Below are 22,653 nucleotides of genomic sequence, written 5' to 3'. Positions count from 1 at the left end.
TTTCTCCAGTTGCGGCAAGCGGGGGCCACTCTTCATCGTGGTGCGCGGGCCTCTCACTATCGCGGCCCCTCCCGTTGCGGAGCACAGGCTCCAGACGCGCAGGCTCAGTAGTTGTGGCTCACGGGCCTAGTTGCTCCGTGGCATGTGGGATCTTCCCAGACCAGGGCTCGAACCCGTGTCCCCTGCATTGGCAGGCAGATTCTCAACTGCTGCGCCACCAGGGAAGCCCGGAATAATATTTTTTTAAAGATATTAATCACACAGCTATACTTTGTGTGTGGGGGGGGTATACCATATATTTTGTCAATAAAGTAATTTACAAATGTAAATAAAAACCCCCAAAATATTTAAAAAGATAAAATCATACAAATAAAAAATGAACACGTGTCAAAGATTTTATTTAACTCATTAATTAATAAAGGAACTAGTAAAATGTGAAACAGAACAGTCGAAGGCAATTGGGAACACTAAAGTAAATTTGCTAATAGATGCAAAATTTGTCAAAATCCACAGGGTAAAATTCAAGTAAATCTCCACTGGACAAATTTATTTTTCTTTTAGTTTTTTTGAGATATAACTGACATACAGCACTGTATACATTTAAGGTGTACAGCATCATGACTTGACTTACATCTGTTGCAAAATGATTAGCACGATAAGTTTAGTTAACATCCAACATCTCATAGATACAAAAAAAAGAAAAAAATAATGTTTTTTACCATGTGATGAGAACCTTTAGGATCTACTTTGCTTCTCTGTGAACAAGAATCATTTGCATTCCTATTAGTTTTCAACAATTTACAGAGCTGTAAAATATCTCTAAGACAAGGGAAGAGGGGCCCCCTTGACAATCACATGACCCCAGAAGGGTCCACTAGAAACTCCCTGAATCCCACTCAGAGGACACCCGGAAATTGTTTTGCCCATTTCCAAGTCTTTTAGAGTTTCCATGACAGTCTCATGCTCACACACGTTAGGCAGCTCATGATAATAGTAACAGTGTTTTATAAAACCAGTTTTTTTCCTCTGATTATAAAAGTAATCCATATTCATTGTCAAAAAATTGAAAGATGCAAAAAAGCACAAAACAGAAAAGACAATCGCCTGAAACCTCTCGTCCTTCCCTACCTCTCCTCTCCCAGACCTGCAGAAGAACTTGCTAACATTTTGGTTGATGAATTTTCGCAAATGGGATATGTCCATATAACCAGCACGCACTCAAGAAACAAAGCATGACCCCCCAGCCCAGAAGCCACCTGTACCCTCTTCTGGGCACTACCCACCATGCCCAGGGCAGCCACCCTCCTGAACTCTGACAGATAGATTGCTTTTGCCTGTTTTTATACTTTATATGCATGGGAATCCTCAAATAGGTGCTCTTTTGAGTCTGGCTTCTTTTGCTGAATATTTTGTTTGTGAGATCCATCCATGCCATTTTTAATGCTTGCTCAGTCTTTAAGCTTATGAGTGGATCAATACTATCTGTAACTGATTCCCTATTTTGGACTTGTAGGTTGTTTCTAATTCTTCACTAATCATAGAATAGAAACCAAAAAAACCCCACTTTTAAAAAACAGCATTCATATGTATTTCTCATTTGGATCCTACAAAACCTGGAGTCGTAGCCTCTTCAGTTTGAAGGAAGCTGCCCATGTAGCGTATGGATCCCTAGGAGGTAGTGGGAGAGGTGTTACCCCTTTTGTCATTAAGGATTCCAAGGCCAAGGGTCAAGGAAGTGAGGTGCAGGAGCACCCCGAGAGTTAGGGCAGAGCTGTGCTCTGACGCGGGCTTCCTGCCCACGGTGCCGCTCTGTGGGCCCTGCACCACACCTCTGTCCTGCTGGCCAGCTCCCTGGCCCCAGGCCTGAGTCGCTCGCTTGCTTCTTTCCATGTCAGGCTGTGCTCTGAATGACTCTCCCGTGGGACTGGCTGCCTATATTCTGGAGAAGTTTTCTACCTGGACCAATCCAGAGTTCCGAGACCTGGAGGATGGAGGCCTGGAGAGGTGAGACCCCATCCACCCCTGCTGCTGGCACCACCTTCCTCACCCACCTCCCTCCTCGCCATCTTCACCTCTGCTTGCTTTATCTGGGCGGGATGGTCAGCAAGTTCCATCTGCTGCTGGATGTCCCACAAATCCTCACCCTGTGGCCAGCCTAACCCTGATCTTTGGAGGAGGAAGCTGAGGCCCAGAAAGGTCTAGCCTCACAGTGGAGGGGTCAAGAATAGGATGCAGGGCTCAAGACTGTTCCGCTTGCTAAGCAGCCTCCTCCTGGGACCGGGGCGTCCAGAGGGCGGCAAGAGCCTCTTTTTGGCCAAGACGTGGGAGCAGCTCACGGCCCCTCCCCCCTGAACCCCGGAAGAGCCGGGCCTCATGCCCGAAGGAATGCATGCTCTGTGGAAGCCGGTCCTGCAGGGTGGCTGCAGAAAGAGTGGGGAGGCCGTCCTGTCTCCCGAAGCCTTGGAGGCTGCAGCCTCAACAGCACAAGACTCCTGGGTCCCTGGTCTGACTTAAGCTTCATCAAGGTTGGTCTTGACCCACCTTCTCCAGGGCCCATCCCTTTTGTTATTCCTTCAGAGACACAGAGAATGCCAGATACAGTGCTGAGATGTGGAAAAGAGTGAATGGATCTGGCCCTGGAAGTAGGGTCTTTGTCTAAGCCATGCCCTAGCCCCAGCACCTGGAACAGCACTGGGCATATAGTTGGTGCTCAATAAATATTTGTCTGATGAAATGAGCTCTAAAGATAACATGCCGAGGACTGTGGGGCACAGAGAAAGGAGGATTCACTTTGTTTAAGGGACAGGGAGGGGAAATGACTGGGAGAATCTATTTGATCTGGGCCGTAAAGGATGAATAGGAGTTTGCCAGGTGGAAAGGGAGAAGAAGGGAATTTAGGCAAAGAGAAAAGAGCAGAAGCAAAGGTTGGAGTGATTAAAATGCCTGGTTTACTTGGAAGGGGTAACTTGTCCCGAGGCTGGAGCAGGTACAGTGGAGCCAGACCACAAACTCATTCCTATAGGCGGGTCCTCCAAGAGCCTCACCCTGGGATCTGTCTCCCCCGCCCCACACTGGTCAGCACCCAGAGGTCAATGGAGTGCCACCGGGAGCACCTTGGTGAGGGGTCCGGCCCTGCTCCTTGCACACAAGTACCTGGAGCCAGATGTGAGGCCGGCCAGACCGCCCGTGGGCCTCCCCCTTCAGCTCCTGCTCGGCTGCATACCAGGAGCACCAAAGCTTTGAGCAGGGGACACACGTGATCAGATCTGTGTTCTATAAGGGACACAGATCTTTTTGCAGGAGGGTGGAACTGGTTGCTGTGGTAGTTTTCAAGCTGTGGTCAGAGCTGTAGGGGAGATGGAAGCACTTGGCCAACTTGCCAAAAGCCAGTTCACCAGTTTATTTATTTATTTTTTTAAATTTATATATTTATTTTTGGCTGCGCTGGGTCTTCGTTGCTGCACACAGGCTTTCTCTAGTTGTGGCGAGCGGGGGCTACTCTTCGTTGCGGTGCACAGGCTTCTCATTGAGGTGGCTTCTCTTGTTGTGGAGCACGTGCTCTAGGCGCGCCGGCTTCAGTAGTTGTGGCACGTGGGCTCAGTAGTTGTGGCACGCGGGCTCTAGAGCGCAGGCTCACTAGTTGTGGCGCACGGGCTTAGTTGCTCCGAGGCATGTGGGGCCTTCCCGGAGCAGGACTCGAACCCATGTCCCCTGCATTGGCAGGTGGATTCTTAACCACTGCGCCACCAGGGAAGTCCCAGTTCACAAGTTTAAATGCTTCTTTTAACTGTTCAGTTTCCATTGACTGGTTTTCATTTTGTTATCAAAATTGCATTTAAAAAGATGTTCAGGACTTCCCTGGTGGCGCAAAATGTGGCCCTAAGGATAAAAATATAATTGACCAACTGCATCTAAATAGCTGAAGCAAACAAGTAAATTAAGCAAACTGACCATTTTTGGCCAATTGGCTTCTGATGAATCAACGAAGCTAATTGCATACAGCTGAGGAGCCCGGCAGGCGGAGCAGCAAATGTTCTTTAATCCAGGCAGCGAGGATGGGGTGGGAATGCAGGAGTGAGGGCAGCAGGGCTTGGTGGGGACACAGAGAGGCTGAGCTCATTTTCGTCGCAGACACGCCGAGTGGGAGATGCTGGCAGGATGCCCGGGCGGAGGCGTCCCCTTGGTAACTGGGCTCACAGATCTGGAGCTCAGGTGAGGGGTCGGATTGGAAGGAGTTATTTCCACTGTTCTCTTGGCGAGTTAGTAGCTGGAGCCACAGGGTCGATCTCCTCAGACAGAGAGCAGCAGGCAGCATCCGGGGATGCTGGGAGGAGCCTTACTGGCTGCAGAAGGACCGGAAGCGAGAGAGTCTGGGAGGACAGACCTAGTGAGAGGGCCCTACCCGCGAGGCCTGGGCAGCAGGGACAGTTCCGGCGTGCAGGGTGAGGAGGCATGGGAGAGATGCAGGGGCGGGAGAGAGGGGACAGGGGTATGGAGGGAGGGGAAGGCCTGAGGGCATTTGGGGGTGTGGGGGGCGGGTGACTGACGTTTGGGCCTGAAGAGGCAGATGGAGGCATTTAGGGCCCAGGACAAGGGGGCGACAGCTCTCCTCAGCCCCAAATCTGGAATCAAGCAGGGAAGGGTATGGGGGGCGGGAGCTGTTGCTCCGTGAACTTGGATTTCCTCAAAGAGGAAGGCAGCGCAGGCGGGAGGCTGTGGGTGAGCACACGGCCGTCAGGACCTTCTGAGGAGGTGGCAGCTGAGGTTGGAGAGCGTGGCGTCAGTAGCGCTGGAGTCCCCTCACGCCTGTGGACTGTCGGGTGGGCTCAGGGTGGCAGAAGGCCCCCAGGGTGAGGGCACTGAAGGGGCGAGGGATGTCAGGGGAGCGAGAGGGTCTGGGGTGCGGTGGGCAGTTATTCCAGGGCCGAAGGGCAGATGCTGGGGAGTGGAAGATGAGTTGGGGAGCCGTGGGGAGATGGAGGCCCAGGAGGCACAGCCAGTGGAAAGCAGCAGCTGAAGTGGGCAGAGGGGGGGCCATGGAGGGCTCCGGGGGCTCTGGACGCAGGCCGGGCTGAGGGAGCCCAGCAGCAGGAGAGGGAGAGGACCGGGTGGGCCCAGGAGGAAGTGGGGCTTTCCAGAGTCCACAGGCCACGTGCTCCAACATTAGGTACCAAATGACTATTTCCTTCCAGTGTGTGGGGCTCTGCAGTCTGGGTGGGGTTCACCTGCTCAGCAGTTCCCAGGCTGGAGAAGAAAAGGGGTGTCCCATGCTGAGTGGGTGTGGCGGGTCTCTGCAGGACCCCATGGCTCCCTCCTGGGGTGACACAGGTTTGGCGGGAGGCAAGCTGGGGGCTAGTGAATAAAAATGCCCCAGGAGCTGCTGACCCTGCCCTGCTTCTCCTGGTGCCCGGTTAGGGCAGGATCAGGGCTTCTAAAGCCTGCCTGGAGATCAGGTTTTGCTCAGGGCCTGGCAGGGGTGGGCGCCCCTGAGGATGGTCTGAAGGTGGCCTGCACTGAGGTCCCAGGAGTGGGCACCACCTCTGAGCAGGGTTTGCAGCAGCCTACCCACAGACCTCCTGGCTACCCAGCAGTGACCAGCCAAAGCCTCTGGGTTCAGTTGACCTCACCTGCTTCATCCCTTCTGGCCTGAACCGTTAGGCAGATCAGGGAGGGGGTTGGCTGACACCACCCAAGATGACAGCCTGCCGTGTACATGGTCATCACTCTGCATTGCCTGTCGTCACGGTTCTGGTGACCCTGGGCCAGGCCTGCCTGTGGCACGGGGATAAGATCACCAAGCTGGCAGTGAGGCCTGAGGAGGGAAGCCAGGTGGGCATAGCGCCTGGCATACAGCTTGAAAGTGGCAGCTCTTATTTGTCATACAACTGCCCCTGGCACTGAGAGGGGCCTTCCGGTCTGCTTTCCCAGGAAGTTCTCCCTGGACGATCTGCTGACGGGCACTATGCTCTACTGGACGACAGGCACCATCACCTCCTCCCAGCGCTTCTACAAAGAGAACCTGAGACTGGACAATACGCATGAGGGGTGAGTCCGGCTGAGCCCGGGGCGGGGCTTCTGAGGAGGGTGCCTCCGAGGCAGGGAGCAGGGGGACGGCCTGGCCTTGGACTCAAGGGAGGACGTTTGATGCGGAAAAGTACAGCCTAGCCTTGGGTGCGCGCCAGGAGTGTAAGGTGAGAACACAATTTAAAGGTCAGGGGTGTTGGGAGAAATTCCTGTCATTAGAAGTAGCTCACGGAGGGAACACCAGGCCTGGCCCCCAGACATCCCGAGGGGCTCCCCCAGGGCCAGGAGGCTGTCCTAGGGTGGCAGTGATGGCTCTGGGACTTCCCTGGAGCCCTTTCCAGATCTCACAGGGAGACTCTCAGGCAGCAGCAAAGGGAAGGGGGAACAAAGGTGGGAGTTAGAGGCTGTCCCATCCCACCTCGGTGACACTGTCCAGCTGGGGCAGCCGTTCCAGAAAAGAGGGCCCCAGAGAGGGCTGGAATTGAGGTGGGTGGTTAAAACCCTGGGTCTGTCCTTCTATGGCTCCACGTGGGTGAGCGAACTGAACCCCCAGCCCCCTGAACCCCTGCTTTGGAGGAGAGGGGGGGCCAGGCCACAGCTTGCCCCTCAGTGGGATCTCTGTCTCTTCCAGGATAAAGGTCCACGTGCCCACGGGCTTTGCTGCCTTCCCTTGTGAGTTAGTACACGTCCCAGAAAAGTGGGTGAAGTCCAAGTACCCGAAACTCATCTCTTATTCCTACATGCCCCATGGGGGCCACTTCGCTGCCTTTGAGGAGCCAGAGCTGCTCGCCCAGGACATCCGCAAGTTCGTGGGGCTGCTGGAGCGGCAGTGACCCTGGCAGCGACCGGCTGTCACCTCGCAGGCAGCCCCTGCCCTGGCATGGCGGGCTTCCTCCTGACACCCGCCCTTTTCCCCGGAAGCCTCCAGTCTCCCAGCCCAGCTCCCAGTAGAAGTGAGGCTGGCAGGGAGGCCCCTTCCCAGTCCTCTGTTGGTGGAGTTGCCCCTTTTCCCAAGAATGTGCTTGCTTCCGTCCCCTGCCCGTGCTGGGACCCCATGCTCACCCCTCCACACGCACTCCCCACACACTTTGTTAAGCAACATGGCTTTGATGATAAATGATTTTCCTTCTAAGAGCGGCTGGAACAAGTGACATGTCGAGCCCCAACCCCACGTGGGGTGCCCCTTCCAGCAGAGCTGCCAGGTCTGCACTGGGGCTCCGGCTGGGAGAGGCAGGACGGGCCGCTGGGGCCAGCGGGAGGCCACTCTGTCCTCCCAGGTGCCCGCCCGAGGCAGCTCTGAGCAGAGGCAGTGAGGCCGAGTGACTGCCGGGGACCTGCCCGCCTCGCCTCAGCGGGGATGGAAGCGACCTCCCAGCTCTGCCCGCCAGCACCCATCACGCCGGCGTGTGCCCCTGGCAGTAGGGAGGCAGCTTCTCCGGCAAGCGCCCAAAGGTGCGTCCCAGCCGCGGGATCCCGTGGGGAGAGAAAAAGCAAGAGGCTGCGCCCCTCCTTCTGTGGCCATAGTTCTCCCTTGGCTTCAAGGAGGCCCCGAGCACTGCTCCCTTTGGAGGGAACAGACAGATGGAATCAAGGGCTGGAGGCTGAGCCCCACGCACGGGGCCCCGAAGAGGCTGCATCTCACCAGTCTGGCTGAATGGGCATTTTATTAGTGGTCCTCATCGTCCCTGCCAGCTGCAGGTGACCCTGACCCAGCCACGGTGTCACTGGCAACGTGACAGAAAAACACAGAACCATGGCAGGGATGTGGAGGAGCCTGGGGCGGCCCAGCACTGGCCCGCTCCCGTCCTGCTCCCTGCAGCTCACTCCTGGGGGGCGGGGGCAGGGGCGCGAAGGGCCTGATATCCAGAAGGGGAAGCTGGGATGGACCCGGACCATCATCTGGCACCCATCTCAGGCCTGCGGTTGCTGCAGACTCTTTGGTTATCAGTTGCGTGTGTGCCCGGAGGAGGGGGGCAGTGTCTGCACGCTCAGAGGGAGAAGGTCTTCCACACGGTACCTCCCTCTCTTACTTGATACAGTCACCACACTAACGGGTTGGAGGAACACAGCGCCAGCACGCGATCCTGCTGAAAATCATCAGGGGCGTCATCCCGGCCACAGAGCCGGGCACTTATGCAGAAGGGGGACTTGGAGATAAACAGAGCCTCGGGCAAGCAAGGGAGAGTCCAGAGCCGCACATCCTCCCCTTACCACTGCTAGGACTAGAAAAGACCACCACCTGATGGCAGTCCCGCACTTCCGCCTCAGCCAAGGGCCAGAGCCCCTTTCTGCTCCCATCGTTTTAGAGCTGTTGTGCTTAAAGCAGGTGGAAAGAAGTCCTGACTTGGTTGAGGTTGGAGTCAAGCCACTTCTCCACCTGTGTCTCTTCCCCTCCCAACTCCCCGGGTCTGGACCAGCCCGGCAGCTCCCCGGCCCTCAGGCCTCCTGGCAGGCGGCCGCCACGCTGTCCACGGGGCTCTGATCCAGGCACTGCCCTGGGACGGTCCCACTGATGTTGTGGATGGCACCGTAGGTCTGCTGCTGCTGTGGGGACAGGGCTGTTTTCTCTGAGGACAAGCTGTTCAGAATCCGGGGCACGTAGGACTGCCAACAAATGGGGGTGTTAGTGCTTGGCGGGGTGGGCATGAGAATCCCTATCCCGTTCCTCCCCTACCGCCCCGCCTCCCTCCAGTCGGAAGACACACAGAATGCTCATGACGGACACATAAAGAAGTAACATCAACCTAGGACATCAGGACCTAAAATATGCCAACTGCAGATTTTCCTAACAGCCAGAGCAAATCAGAACACACAGTCACAGAGTTCTCGTGGTCACAGAGAAGAAAGCACACACACCAATTTCTCAGAGGAAACAAAACTCTTCCTGGCCCTGGATTCTAGAAGAATTTCTCACTTTATGTAGGAAACAGGTCTGTCTACACAGGGCAGGCTTAGAATGCTGTCAGTGGGACTTCTGAGCAGCTGACCGACGCTGTGTAGGTTCTGTTTCCTCTCAATCCCAGACTCCAGCTGCCGACCCTGAACCAGGCTGAGAATGAGGGATCTGCGTCATCCACCTGCCCTGCCTGGCAGGCATAGTCACAGGTGTGCCTCTGGGTAATGAATCTTCCTGAGACCTTCTCTGGGGCTGGTCCAAAGACAGACACTGATAAGAGTGCCTGAAACCTGATAGAGGGAGCCACTGGAAAGAATGCTGCTGCTGATCTAGATCGGCGCTGTCCTGGCCCCGTCCGTCAGGCCGGCGGTCACAGCTCCGGGAGCCTGTGGCTACCTTCCTTTCCCAACCCCACCCTAGGAGCAGGACCCTGGAGGCCGGGAGCAGGGAGAACCAGGAAGGAAAGGAGTCCTGGTGTCTTTCTAACACTGTGCCCCGCTCCATAGCAGGTAAAATGTTCATTTGTTGAATTCAGACGGGAGTTAGTGTGACACCCTCTTGGTGCCTAGCAAAGGACCTCACACAGGCAGGTGCTGGCGAAATGCTCTGATAAAGCTTCATCAAACCGCAGGGCCTTGCGATATGGCTTCACTAAAGGCCCAAGCTCACCAAGCATTAAATATGCAGAGAAGGAAAGTGAGCAGGCAACTGAAACCAAGGGAGGTGGGTATACATCATGGCAAAACCAGTTATCTTCTGGTGCCGGATGTGGCTTCGCACATGCAAGAGAAAACATCCAGAGGGACCAGGGATTCCTTCTCAAATGACGTTAATTCAGAAACCCGCCTGGCACGTGATCAAGGGACTTCTGTCTTAACAAGAGAGGATCAAAGCAGGTTTGCAGGGCCCATCTGGTCGGGGCCGTTGCAGGTGCTCATGCACGGCTGAGAACCGCACTTACTGTGAACGGTGAAGGCACGTGGGCCCCTGCCTCACTTCCTTTGTCACTTGCCGATTCTTCCGTCTGCAGACAACAGCAAAAACTTGCGATGATAAACAAAACCGATCTTCCTGAACTAACACCCTCTAAACAAACAGACTATTAACACCCAGAATAATAGTACCAGCTGGCACAAAGCTCCCAGCGCAGCCCAAGAGAGGATGGTGTGGGCAGGGCAAGGAGCAGGGAAGGGGGCAGGGAGGGAAGCTACACATCACACCCAACTACCCACGCCTTCCCCGTGGATAAATAAAATCTGGAGAGGGCTGTTGATCTGTTGATATGGGAAGAGGTGGAGGAGGGATGCAGAAGGAAGCCACCATCTTCTCCTCCCAGACCCTGGCTGGGCAGCAGTGGGGGAGGGGCCCTTTACCTTGTAGTTCAGAGGGCTGAGGTGCTTGAAGCATCCAAAGCAGGTGTAGGCCAGGCAGACCAGGATGGTGAGCAGAAGCGCCAGGAAGGTGAACAGGGTGAGGGGAGCCTTCAGACCTGGGGACAAAGGGATGCCAGCCTTGGCGGGGGGAGGTCACCCCTGGTGCAGGAACTGTGTGTGGCTTCTCTCTCAGGCCGAAAATGAAGAGAAGGCATCACCGCCCCCCCCCCCCACCATCTCCAGCAGCTGGGATGGTATCTTCACAGGCAGGAGCACAGAGAGTGACCCACTGAACAGCTGGCATTATCCCTGGTCAGATTTCAGGTACTGGGGCACCGAGTCAAAGGCAAGTTGCCAGCCTCCTTGCTGGGTCGGTTCCCTCCAGTCTCCAGTGCCCTCGGCAGAGTCACACATCTCTTCTGCCTCTTCCTTTTTCTCAAGAGTGGCAGTTTTCCCTCCGGCATGTCCCCACTGCCTCCACACTGTGAAGCGTGAGGACCTGGGCCCATCCACACCCGCAAAGAGCATCGCGGACTAGCTTCCCCCTCTCTGGTTCAGCCCCTTCATAGCTGGTAAAGGGACCATCTTCTCTGTAAGGCTGTCTGGGGCAATCGACCTGGCCTTCCCCAGGTTACACTTGACCTCAGGATAGCTTGGAACTGGGCTGTCAGTGCTGCACCCAATCAGCCCTCGCCCTTGGGGTACCACCTTCTGATTGGACACCGAGTTGATGCTCTTAAAACAGGAAGGGATTTGACGGGCTGGTGTGGATGCGGGAATAGGAGGCTGGGTGTTGCCTCCTGCCCTCCACCCCCGCCCTAGTCAGAAGGGCCACTCACCCAGGCGCAGGAAGGAAAAGAAGTAGAGCCAGAAGAGGCACAGGATGGGAGCAGCCAAGGCCTGGTTCACGGCTGCGAAGTGGATTCTCTTCTCCAGCTTTGCCGGGAGGTAGGCGAAGTAGAGGTTGTGCCGGTCGACCATGTGCTTGAGCAGGATGTAGATGAGGCCTGCAGAGCCAGGGCTGTGAGCTGGACAGCGGCTGGGCCGCAGGGGCCACTCTACCCCCTTCCTCCCGGAGGTGGCTGTTTGTGCCGGGAGCTGGGCTGGGGCTGCGGCTGGTCTACGTGCACACGTGCATGTCCTGGCTCCTACTGTTTTTCCTCCTTCTCCTTCTCTCCCCCCGCCTCCCTGTCCACCTCTCCCCCTCTCTCCTCTCCCCACCTCCCCTTCCTCCCTCCCAGCCTCTTTCTGACCCAGGAAGTAGAGGCGTCCGTGCTGCTGTCCCCACGGAACATTGAAATTCTAGGACCATTTTGGGGGAAGAAGCGATTTTACACCCAGAGGCCTGGCCTCAACTTCCTCCCACGCTGAGCCCCCCTCCCCTTATCCCTCAAGGAAGGCCCGTGGAAGGAATCCATGAGAAGTGAGATTACATTTGGTGTCCCCTGTGGCTCCTTGGCAGCTTACGGTTCCTGTGGCTACAAGAGGCCCTCTGTTTGTGGGGCTCCATGACGCCCTGCTGATGGCTGTCCTGGGGTGCTCGGCCGAATCAGCCACCCACCTACCCTGGGACCGGCCCCAGGGCCACTCACCGAACGGCACGATGATGGGGCAGGTGATGCTGTAGGCCATGATGACGGTGAAGACGCACAGCATCCACGCGTACATGGCTCCAAACTCGTACTCGAAGGCCTGGTTCTGGGAGCGGGAGGTGGTGAGGGGCTTAGGGGTTTGGTCCACCCCAACCCGCCTCCGTGCACTCCAAGTGGTCGAGGAGAACACAGTGCGGGAGGACTTCGGAAGTGGGAGCCTCACCGCCCCCCTCACCTCTCAAGGCCCCTTCTGTCCCTCCACAAGCCTCCTCCAGCTTCACCTGGCTCACACCCAGACCTCGAAAGGCACAATGACTCGTGTTTTCGTAGTGTTTCTCTTGTTCTAATCCTGTCTACACAGCAGGCCTGTGAGCCCCCAAAGGGCAGAGGGGGGACATCTCACTGTAGAATGACCCTCCACAGACTCTGTCAGACCCAACATCACTCCGCCCCTTCTAGCCGTGTGTCCTGGGCCAAGCACTTGACCTCCCGGTGGCTTAGTCTGTGCGTCTGCAAAGCAAGCTCCAGTAGCGCCCATCTCACAGCGGGCTCTGAGGATTAAATGACAGGATGCAGGGCTTCTCCTCTTATGGTTCCCACAGTGGCAAAGGAGAATAAAAGAGAACCCCACACACCCAATCTAGAGAGTCATGGAACAAATGCCACCAGCCCAAAATGCTTTGACCTCTGTAGTAATCTAAGAACTTATGCAAATGAAGGTCCATGGGAAAGAAATGTATGTGTATGTGTGTGTGTGTGTGATCAGCCCGGTTAAAATGCAAAAAGCCCCACTCTCTCCTCCAGCCCGAGAGTCAGCGTGGAGGATGACGTAGCCAGGCCACCCTCACCCAGGCTCCTTACACCTCCTCTCCCCACAGCCCTGGGCCCAGGTGAGAGGCCCTGCACAGAGTGCCCGGCACTCAGCAGGCGGCTGGGTAAACGCGGGCGGCGGGGAGGCTCTGGGACGAAGGCGGCGCCCACCCCCACCCTCTGTACCTGCTTGATGTTCCTGCGGTCGGCGGCAGTCTTGGCCATGACCATGCGGAAGGTGTAGAGGATGAGGCCGGGCAGCCGCAGCAGCTCCATGCCGTTGCCAATGAAGGCCGAGGCGATGACATAGTTCACAAAGAAGGCACCCTGGTCGGGCAGGAAGACGCACCTGGGGAACCACCGGGTGTGTGAGCTGAGTGCCCCGAGAGGGAGAGGGGCCCGTGACTGAGCAGAGACGGGACTCAGAACTGACCACGGATTTGGCCATCTGGAAGTCACTGTCAACCTAGACCCCAGCTGGTTGGGTATGGGTGTGTCTGTCTGTGGCTGCCAGCTCCCAAGTCCTCAGTTTACCCAGCGAGAACCCATTTAAGAAAATTCACTCTATCCTTTCAGATAGGCACGGCCAGGCTTCCCCGTGAACAGTCCTTTGGAAAAGTCTATCTTGAACATCCAGGCCTACATTAGGACTTAAAGTATAGTACAGTAGGGGCTGGGGATGAATCCCAGCTCTGTCTCTTAACTAGCTGGGTAGCCTTTTTTTCTTCAGCATGTCTGGGCCTCAGTCTCCTCATCTGTAAAATGGAAATAGTCAAATTTCTGACTCATGGCTTGTTTAAAGATTAAATGAAAAAAAGAATCAAGCATTTAGCATAGCATCTTCTTAAATAACAGCTATTACTGTTAAGTGGGTTCGGTACAAGTTGAAAATACTAACAAGGACACACATTAGAAATAAGTTCAACTCCTCTCTCCTAGCGAAAATAATCCTGGACCAGACAGTCATTCTGGTTGCAGTGTTAATTATTATTCTCCTTCCCCCTTCCCTGGCACCACTGAGACCCAGCAGTTCCTTCTCCCCAGGCGGTTCTGTTCTCAGTAAGTAAGTTTCAAAGAATGAATGAGATTGCCACTAATTGAGTTTCAACCTAAAAGATTAACCACATTTCTGCACTTGTAGCACAAAGTGGGTCAGTTCCCCCGGTGCAGCCCCGCCAGGAACCTGTAGTGGTGCGGGGAGTCCACAGGCCCTGAAGGACAGACAACCCTCCCCCCACTGCAGCCCCAGCCCCAGCCCCTGGGGGACGTGGCTCCAAAACTCAGCGTGGCTGATACTTACTCCAATCTGATAGAGGCCTCCGAGGAAGTTTTATCAAAGAGCCACCGGAAGAAAAAATCCAAACTGAAAGAAAAATGAATCCCGTAAGAACTCGTTTCCAACAGTCCATGTGATCACTGCATATGTTTTCATTTTTTTCTGCTTTCTGCTTTTTTTTTAAAAAAAGGCCAAATCTCAAGATCTACCCTGGTTCTCTAAGATGCTACTTATTATACCATAACTCATCAGGGCCTGCTTTAACAGAAACTTCCTTCCTCAAAATAACCAAAGCCATGATCAGACCCTCTCCCTAAGTGGAAGGTCCATGGTAAGTTTCATTTTCAAGCTTTTTTTTTTTTAAGGCAGAAAGATCATATCTCTGGAAGAATCAGTGGGCCAGCACAATTGCACGCCAAGTGAGTGTGACAGGTTTAAATGTTGTCAGGAATTTGCAACGACTCCCAAACCATCTGCATTTTCTTGCGGACAGTGTTCTCTGTCGTGACCCTGGTTCTGAATTTAGAGCAGGAGGTGGTAATATGTACCTGGTGAGGCCCAGGGAGGGCAGAATCAGCACCATGAAGATCAAGAATATGTAGACCTTGGTCATCATGATTCGGTTTTCGCCTGACCTGCAGGAAGTCAGAGGTGAGCCCTCACAGTCCCTCAGATGCACCGGGCGTCCCCAGTAAGGGCCCTGCTGTATGCCCATCGCGCTGGCGGGGAGGGGGCATCAGAGACACCCACCTCAGGGGCGAGCCCCAGGGAACTCACTTGGTCCAGTGACGCTCCAGCAGCGTAGAGTAGTAAACGACGGTGGGCAGCAGGGCTGAGAAGGACCACAGGAGGAGGGTTGGGAAGAACTGGCTGATGATGGGGTCCTAGAAAACAGTCCATAGCAGAGAGAGCTGTGAGCCCTGGGGGGCCTTGGGCCATGACCTGTTGGCATGGTGACTCAGTGACCTCTGGGATTTTGGTCACTTTTGTCCCCTAGAACCAACGTTGTACCTGGTACAGGGTAGATAATGTTGGCTGAACAGACAATAACAGCACCTGACATTTGTACAGTGCTTTATTTTTCTTATTTTTATTTTTAAAAATTTTTTGGCCACGCTACGTGACAGGTGGGATCTTAGTTCCCCCACCAGGGATCGAACCTGTGCCCCCTGCAGTGGAAGCATGGAGTCTTAACCACTGGACCGCCAGGGAAGTCCCTGTATAGCTCTTCAGAGCGAAGAATGCAACTTCACATACAACTGAACTCCACTTGTCTTACTGACCAGAGAGATAACCTCCTCCATTCCCTATAGAAAGCCAACGACGGACACCAAAGGAAGACAGAACACTGACGGCCAGGGCCCTTCCCCAGTTGCCTGCCCACTCAGCTCCCACTGGCCCAGTCGTAGCTTCCCAGAACTGCTTTGTGTTTGTTCCCAATCTCATCTATGCCTGTTGTACCTGTTACTGCAATTACATGGTTCGATTAGCTTATTACCTTCTCTGATAAAATGAGCATAGCAATAGGGAGATTTCTTTGAAAACTAAGTTGGATACATTGGAAAGACTTGATAAAGGCCAATTTCTCAAAAATGCTGCTGAATTAGATGAGAGTGAATTAACTGTAAAAGACCAAGGGAAATGAAATCTAGGAGGGTTCTATACTTTGAATGGCTTTGCAAGTATCTCTAAGTTCTTGCTTGACTGTAAGAAACCAAAACTAGAATCACAAACAATGAAATAAGCGTGTGTTTTATATAAAATACACAAAGGAGAAATCTAATCAGCAGATCCTTCCTCAAAAGAACAGGCCTTGACCATACATCAAAAGACTGGCAAAGGAATACACATTTAGATGCTTTAAATCTAAACAAAACTTACGTATTTTTTATTGTCTATTGAGTCATTTGATCATCACAACGGCCCCATGAGTATAACATAGCAGAGTGTTATAGAGGACAAAGCCAGTTTTTAGAGGAAAAACCAAGGCTCAGAATTCATCAGCTAGGGAATGGCTGAGCGAAGACCAGGCCCTCAGGGCCTCCAGCCCCCTGTGCTTTCCCAGAGTGTGATTAACCGAATGCCAAGTGGAACTGAAAAAAAGAAAAGGATGTGGAGTGACATTTCAGCAAAGCCAATTATGGGAAACCAAGTAGATGCCATTTTAGGGAGTGTTCAGCTGTTACCAATTCATCTAAGATCCTTAAAAATCATTCATTACCTATCTAGAATAAGTAACTTTACAACAGGATGATCAGAAACTGAAATATAAAAAGAAAAATTGATTCATGATCCCGCCACCCCCATCAGAGAAGCGCTTTGCATTCTTTGCTACCCATTCCCCGTAGCAGCCATCCTGCACACACATCACTGGTACATCACTGTAACCATCGCCGAGAGAGAATTTTATATTCTGCTTTTATCGTAAAACCCCATGTCTGCCACAAAGTCTATACAATTTTTTAATGGATGCTTAACAGTCTGTCAGACTGAATATACCTCATTCAACTCAAATTACCCCTACTGTTGAACATTTAGATTGATTCCACTGTATCTATGTCTCTATAGTAACACATATACACACACATATACATACACATACATGTATACATAAAGTATATACACATATGTATATCTACATAACATTACTATAAAGACATTGTAATAAACGTGGCCATGCCTGCTCAGGGCTTAAAAGCACATGAGCCGAGTGACACGGCCTCCTGGTTCAGTGGCCCCCACGGCTCTTGGTCTCATTCCTCCCCCACCCTCCATGCCCTCTTGTGAGAGGCCCTACAGGATGGTCACTCACGTTTAGCGCATGGATGGGTTTGGTGACGTTGAACTTGTCCATGGTGGACAGGATGATGGAGGGTGTGGTCAGGAAAAACAGCCCCAAGGAGAGAGTGAAGTTGATGCCCAGCCACTGGAACCACCAGCGGAGGCCCTGGATAGAGAGGTTCTTCCTGCAGAGGGGAGGACACAGGCCCTGGAGGTTTATCTCTCAGGCTCTGGCCACCTATGACACCTACAGTGCCCACGGCTTGGGTGAGTCAGAGGGTCAAATTTACGCAAGGCAAGAGACTAGACTGAGGGCTCTGGCTGAGGGCCCATCTTGACCTTGGGAGCACAGGCAAGTGTCCTGCACTGACCTTCAGCTACAGGAAGGTCGAATTTGGGGTCCCTATGAGCTCAGAAGGAAAACAGGTTATTTGCAGCTAGAGTCTGGGAGCCAGACCCTACTCGAAGAGATGCCATGAGCCCCCCAGCAGGCCAAACAAGGCTCCAACATGGCATTTTTCAGACACGCTAAAGATACGTGACTCCCCACGGGGCCGTGAGCTGGGGTGTGAGTTGGAGGGGGGTGGGGGACAAAAGCAAAAGGCCCAGCTGGAACCCGCCCTGGCTTCTCACCCCACCAAGAGCAGACCGGCAAACCAGTCCCAAGTTTAGAAAGCTCAGTGAACCAAAGAGCAGAACTGCCAGGGGCTGAAATACAGCCCAGTGGAGATGAGCGCCCAAACCCTGCTCTGGATCAGGAACTGAGGCCAGGCTGGATGGCGAGCCATGCTGGGGCCTCTGCCGGGCTGTCCTCACCCTCGGCATTGTGCTTAAGGCTCCTGGGGACACAGCTCAGCTCACCAGCTTGTGCCCCAGGCTAGAGAGGCGGCTGGCACCTAACCCAGGGCCGCATTGTCTGGTACAGTAGCCTCGAGCCACAGCAGGCTACTGTGTGTTGAAATGTGGCTGGTCCAAACAGAGATGGGCCAGAAGTGGCACATACACGCTGGATCTCAAAGACACTACGTATGAAAAGGAGACTGTAAAACATCTCAATTTAAAACAATTGACTACATGTTGAAATGATAATATTTTAGATATAGAGGGAGAACTCTTATTAAAATTAATTTTAACAGTTTCTTTTACTTTTTTTCTTTTTTTTTAAGACCTGTTTTTTTGTTGTGGTTTTTTTGGTGTTTTTTGGCCTCGCCGTGCAGCTTGCAGGATCTCAGTTCCCTGACCAGGGACTGAACCTGGGCCATGGCCGTGAAAGCCTGAAATCCTAACCACTAGGCCACCAGGGAACTCCCCAGTTTCTTTTACTTTTTTTAATGTGGCTAAAAGGAAACTTAAAATTGCATACATTGCTCCCATTATAATCCTACCAGACACTGCTGATGCCGGGGAGAGACACTGGAGTGAAGTCCTGGGTGTGGACACACCACCCACCCCCATCACGCCTCCCGCCCCCGGCCCAGAGGGGTGCAGGAGAGTATGAGTGTTTCTCTGAGTGCCAGGTCACACCTGCGCTTCCAGGTGACTTGGGCAGCCCTGCAGCGCTCCCAGGCCCCATTCCCGCCCCTTGCCGGCCTGGGGGCTCACCAGCAGATGTCTTCGGGGTAAGCGGCGAAGCTGACCGTCCACTTGGGGACGCAGAGCTCTCTGCTGTGGGAGGATGGCTGCGGGTCACTTTTGCACTGAAGGCCCTGACACTTGCAGGCGTTGAAGTCCTTCAGGATGCTGCCAGGAAATGTAGAAATGGCCAGGGTCCAGACCCCTCGGGGTACCATGTACCCACACAGCAAACAGGACCGTGTGAGAGTGGGAGCCCCATGGCACAGGACCTTTGCTTTATTATTAGTTTATTATACTTATGCTATAATTAGTGCTATGAAAGAGATGCCATTCTTAGCACATTATGTGCAGAATTTTGCTTAATCCTCAGGACAACCCTCTAAGCCGGGGATTACCATTCCTATTTTACAGATGAGGAAACTGAGGCTCTCAGAGTTAGGTTTTGTACCCTGTCTGTCTGACCCCAGCTCCCATGTTGTTGGCATTGCCCCAACATAGGGCTCCTCCTTGCGGCCCCCCTCTGCCCTGCCCATGAAGCCGGACATCCCGCTGCCAGGCCCAGGGCCTCACTTTTCCACTCCCTCGCCTCTTCCCAGGCCCCATAGCAGCATTAGACTGCATCACCTATGACTCCAAGATGCCCCTCCCTAGGACTCCCACCCCCACACTCTCCACTCCTTCCCCCTTTAGTCTCCCACAAAGAACCCACCAGCCCCCCTACTCCTGTCTCAGAACACTCTTCCTCTTTCCACTGGCCTCGTCCCCACCCCAGCCTCACTTGAGAGTCTGCAAGGCACAGCCAGGAGTCTGTTCCCAGGGTTCACGATGCCCGAAGCAGGGAAGGCAGGGGAAGGAGCATTTGCTGGGCCAACTCCTTTCCGCCTCCCTCTACCGACCCCATCCCCTGCTGCTCCCAAGGCGAGACGACATGGAGATCCCAGGCATGAGAGCGTTTTAGGAGCTAGAGCTCACGCCAAGGTGCACTATGAAAACCCACTCCCTTGGGCCAGGCTCTCAGCAGCAGTGAGCATCCTGGAGTGCCCGGTGGTATTTCCCCACGGCAGTGCATTGGTAGGGAGATGGGAAGGCCACGCACAGAAGGAAGATCTGTGGTTCCAGAGTGGGTACGTGAAAGAGGGTGGCATCCACCCCACCTGGCGAAATGCTGGGTCATAGAGGCAATGGGACCCCTGGGGCAGCTGGTGAGAGCCCGGCAGTGGGGTAAGGCCATATCAACCCAAGAGGGGCTCAGCTGGAATCACGCATGCTCAGCTGTCACACAAACATCGGCCGGGCTCACCAAGGGAGTGGGTGTGGATGTCTGCCCCCAATCCCAGCCACACCCGCAGGAGATGGAAATGCTACAAACAAATCCCAGCAATGGCGGTTCAGCAGTACCGTCTCTAACCAAGAGGGACAGCAAGTTATCTGGAGGCAGACAAGGGACATGCCCACACTCACTAGGTGGCCATGGACTTTTCCTGGAAGGTGACGAAGGCCATTCCCAGGGACTGGTCCTGGACCCTGCATTCCTCCTCTGTGATCCTCTCCATCAGCCTGTCCTTCATGTGCGTGTAGTAGGAGATGGCGTCCTCCTACCAGAGGACACATCCCCTTGTGATGACGTGGTCCTGTGCAGGTCTCGGGGGACCCAGCGCCCACGTTCCCGGGGGGTGTGGGCCCTCACCCACTCACACCCCTGCACTTCACAGCAGCAGAACTGGCCACAGGGCTTGGGGTTGATGAGGGTCCGCTGGCCTGTCTTCACCTGCAGGTTTGTGTAATAGGTCAGGCTCTTCTCTGTCTTTTTTCTGCAGTGGGAGGGACAAACTTCAGACTCGAAATCCTGTGGTGTGACTCACGGTCCCCACACCCATCATCAACCACTGGTCACACCAGCTTTCTAAACAAGAAAGCGGCAGAGCCGCTCCCCTCCTTTCCTCGCTAGGGGATCCGAGGCCAGCAAGGAACGAGGATGGCATCTCAGAGGGAAGGAGTCAGAAAGATGCAGGCCATCTCAGCCCACGCCCGCCCGCCCTGCCAGCCCTCCCTTACCTCTCCCTGCACAGGTAAATCAGCTTGGCCACGTTGTAGCACAGCTGGACCTCCACCACTTCACACGTGGGATACGCGTCCCTGTGCCCAGGGCAGATCAAAAGCAAAAGATAGCCATTGGAAAAGAGAACCCCCCAGGCAGGAGAGACCCCCAAGACTCCAGGGGTGGCAGAGTAATTACACTGCTCATTTCTGTGCCAGGGGAGACCTCTTTCCTCTTTGTCTTTTACCAAAGGGGGAAATTTTGAAATGTAATACAAAGAGGTCCTTTTAAATAGCATGAAAGTAACTGCCTGAAACTGACAAGTTTATACCCACTTGGCTTTAAATCAGTCAGTACTTCTCCTGAAGAAAAAAAATAACACTATTCATTACCTCCTCTACCCATGCAAAGGAGTAAATTTATTGTTTGCTCTAGGTCATTTCTACTCTGGACCATCACTGAAATCCTATTCAGTCTGTGACCCTTTTGAAGATCACAGACCTTTTCGGTCTCATGAAAGCAAAGGACCCTCAGCCCAGTAAGTGTCTACACATGCGTTAACAATCATAGTAAAATACTGAAAGTATGCTGTTTGTATACTTATTCTTGGCCAGGTACTGTTAGAGCATTAACTTATTTGATCCTCACCATAACCTGTGAGGTTTTTGTCCCCATTTTACAGATGAGGAAAATAAGCATCAGAGAGGTAAAATGACTGGTGCCCAAGATCACACAGCTAGTGAGTGTCTGAGCCAGGAAGTAAATCCAGGCGGCCCAGCTCCAGGGCCCATGCCTGTACCCAGCGTATGATCCTCTCTCACCATTTACGCAAAATCCTATGTACAACTCCTGGGCGTTCCTGAACCGTGTAAATCCCCACCTACTACTTGCTGGGCACTGGGATGGAGCCTGGATAAGTTTACATTTTGGTGAGAGAGAGAGACACAGCCCATAGACATGTCAGGTAGACAATTTCAGGTCCCATTACGAGCTCTGCGGAAGAGAACAATGGTGTAAGCGTCCCTGCTACAAGGCAAATTCACACATCAGTCCCCATGGATTGCAGCAGTGTTCACTAAAAGGGCTTCCTGAAATAGGAGAAAGTGTGATTCAGTGTTTGTAATGGGAATGAGAGGACTTTTTTTTCTCTTTAAGGTAATATATTAAGTGGAGCTACTGTTTCCAAATGTTGCCTAACAGGCAACTTTGGGGAGCTGTTTCAAGGAATAGAGAAAAATGATTCTAGTACCCAGTGTTTACATATAGAAAAATATTTCTAAAATACTTGGAGTTTCTAAAAGAGAGGTTAGTCGATAAATTTTAAACATTCATTTTACAATTCTGTTTACACTAATAATTTGCTTAGCAAGTGTTCTTCATAAATAGTGCAAAGCCAAGCCATAGCCAACCCCTAATCCATACTACAAATTAATGACTGTTGATGAGGAATGAATACAGACTGAAACCTCAGCTCCCTAGCCTAGGTTCAAGCCCTCCAGCCCAGGGTCCTGGGAGCCTTCCCGGCCTGCTCTCCCCGGACCATCCCCTTTCCTGAAGCTCCATGAGATGCCCTGCATTCATCGCACCGTACACACAACTTCCTTCTCACAGGAAAGCCCTTCCTCTAGCCCCCACCTGCAGGTATCCCTGGTGCAGGCGCTCAGAGGAGGCTGCTGGAAAGGAGGTTCTGCTGGGAGAGCCGTGAGTGAGCTCTGTGAGGACAGGGCCCCGGACCCGGAGTGCTCACTCAGGAGACACGTGCTGAGCAGAAGAATGAACCACCACGAAATGCAAAGCGGGGCCCAGGTCCCTCCCCGCCTCCAACACTGCTGTCTCTCGGGTATCTCTTACTCTGCAAAGCTGACGCTGAGAAGCCCAGGGTGAATCCTTTTCTTTTTTTTTTTTTTTTTGCGGGGAGTGTGTGGGCGTGTTGTTTCTATAAATCTTTTTCTCTGCCCCTGAGCTCTCAAGATGTTTATCTGCCCCACACCCTGGCCTGTATTCTGGCTACTGTGGTCACGTGGGCAGCCGTGGCTGCTGGCAGAGGACGTGCCGCCCCAGCCAGGCCCTCACTGCCCCAGCAGAGCCTGCCCAGAGCAGCATCTGCAGCTCAGTGGCTGGGCCAGGTCCTCCTAGGGTCTCTCTCCCCTTCCCTCCCAGCAGAAGCGGCCCTGCTCACTGGAAGTGGCTCTCCACAGTCTCCTTCTTCGCGTCTCTGGGGAGTCCTGTGATGAACAGGGTCCGCCTCACCTGCCGGAGAAACACACCAGGGAGAAAAGTCACCAGGG

At 53.6% G+C, this 22,653-nt stretch overlaps 2 protein-coding genes across 11 annotated transcripts in view; one reads left to right on the top strand and one right to left on the bottom strand.

The window, feature by feature from the left end:
- EPHX1 (epoxide hydrolase 1) overlaps positions 1–7,158 on the top strand; it is a 40,353-nt gene extending 33,195 nt beyond the window's left edge. The window contains exons 5-7 of one of the 2 annotated variants that reach the window (XM_036847221.1): positions 1,896–2,004; positions 5,929–6,045; positions 6,656–7,158. In XM_036847221.1, the coding sequence (XP_036703116.1) occupies positions 1,896–2,004; positions 5,929–6,045; positions 6,656–6,857 (428 nt within the window). In that variant the 3' untranslated portion in view covers positions 6,858–7,158. The remainder of the gene's footprint in view (positions 1–1,895; positions 2,005–5,928; positions 6,046–6,655) is intronic. The other variant, XM_036847211.1, reaches the window with a different exon arrangement.
- A 511-nt stretch (positions 7,159–7,669) lies between these two features.
- The window catches only part of TMEM63A (transmembrane protein 63A), a 31,152-nt gene continuing 16,168 nt past the window's right edge, over positions 7,670–22,653 (bottom strand). For 8 of the 9 annotated variants that reach the window (XM_036847122.1, XM_036847132.1, XM_036847152.1 and 5 more), the window contains 15 exons: positions 22,545–22,615; positions 20,383–20,463; positions 20,015–20,138; positions 19,789–19,922; positions 18,355–18,492; positions 16,784–16,937; positions 14,749–14,855; positions 14,520–14,606; positions 13,996–14,058; positions 12,882–13,044; positions 11,886–11,991; positions 11,133–11,300; positions 10,294–10,409; positions 9,882–9,944; positions 7,670–8,628 (listed from right to left, as the gene is read on the bottom strand). In XM_036847122.1, the coding sequence (XP_036703017.1) occupies positions 8,461–8,628; positions 9,882–9,944; positions 10,294–10,409; positions 11,133–11,300; positions 11,886–11,991; positions 12,882–13,044; positions 13,996–14,058; positions 14,520–14,606; positions 14,749–14,855; positions 16,784–16,937; positions 18,355–18,492; positions 19,789–19,922; positions 20,015–20,138; positions 20,383–20,463; positions 22,545–22,615 (1,743 nt within the window). In that variant the 3' untranslated portion in view covers positions 7,670–8,460. The remainder of the gene's footprint in view (positions 8,629–9,881; positions 9,945–10,293; positions 10,410–11,132; positions 11,301–11,885; positions 11,992–12,881; positions 13,045–13,995; positions 14,059–14,519; positions 14,607–14,748; positions 14,856–16,783; positions 16,938–18,354; positions 18,493–19,788; positions 19,923–20,014; positions 20,139–20,382; positions 20,464–22,544; positions 22,616–22,653) is intronic. The other variant, XM_036847179.1, reaches the window with a different exon arrangement.

Source organism: Balaenoptera musculus, chromosome 1 (assembly GCF_009873245.2).
Source record: "Balaenoptera musculus isolate JJ_BM4_2016_0621 chromosome 1, mBalMus1.pri.v3, whole genome shotgun sequence".
Taxonomy (NCBI): Eukaryota; Metazoa; Chordata; class Mammalia; order Artiodactyla; family Balaenopteridae; genus Balaenoptera; species Balaenoptera musculus.
This window is presented reverse-complemented; position numbering and strand designations above follow the sequence as displayed.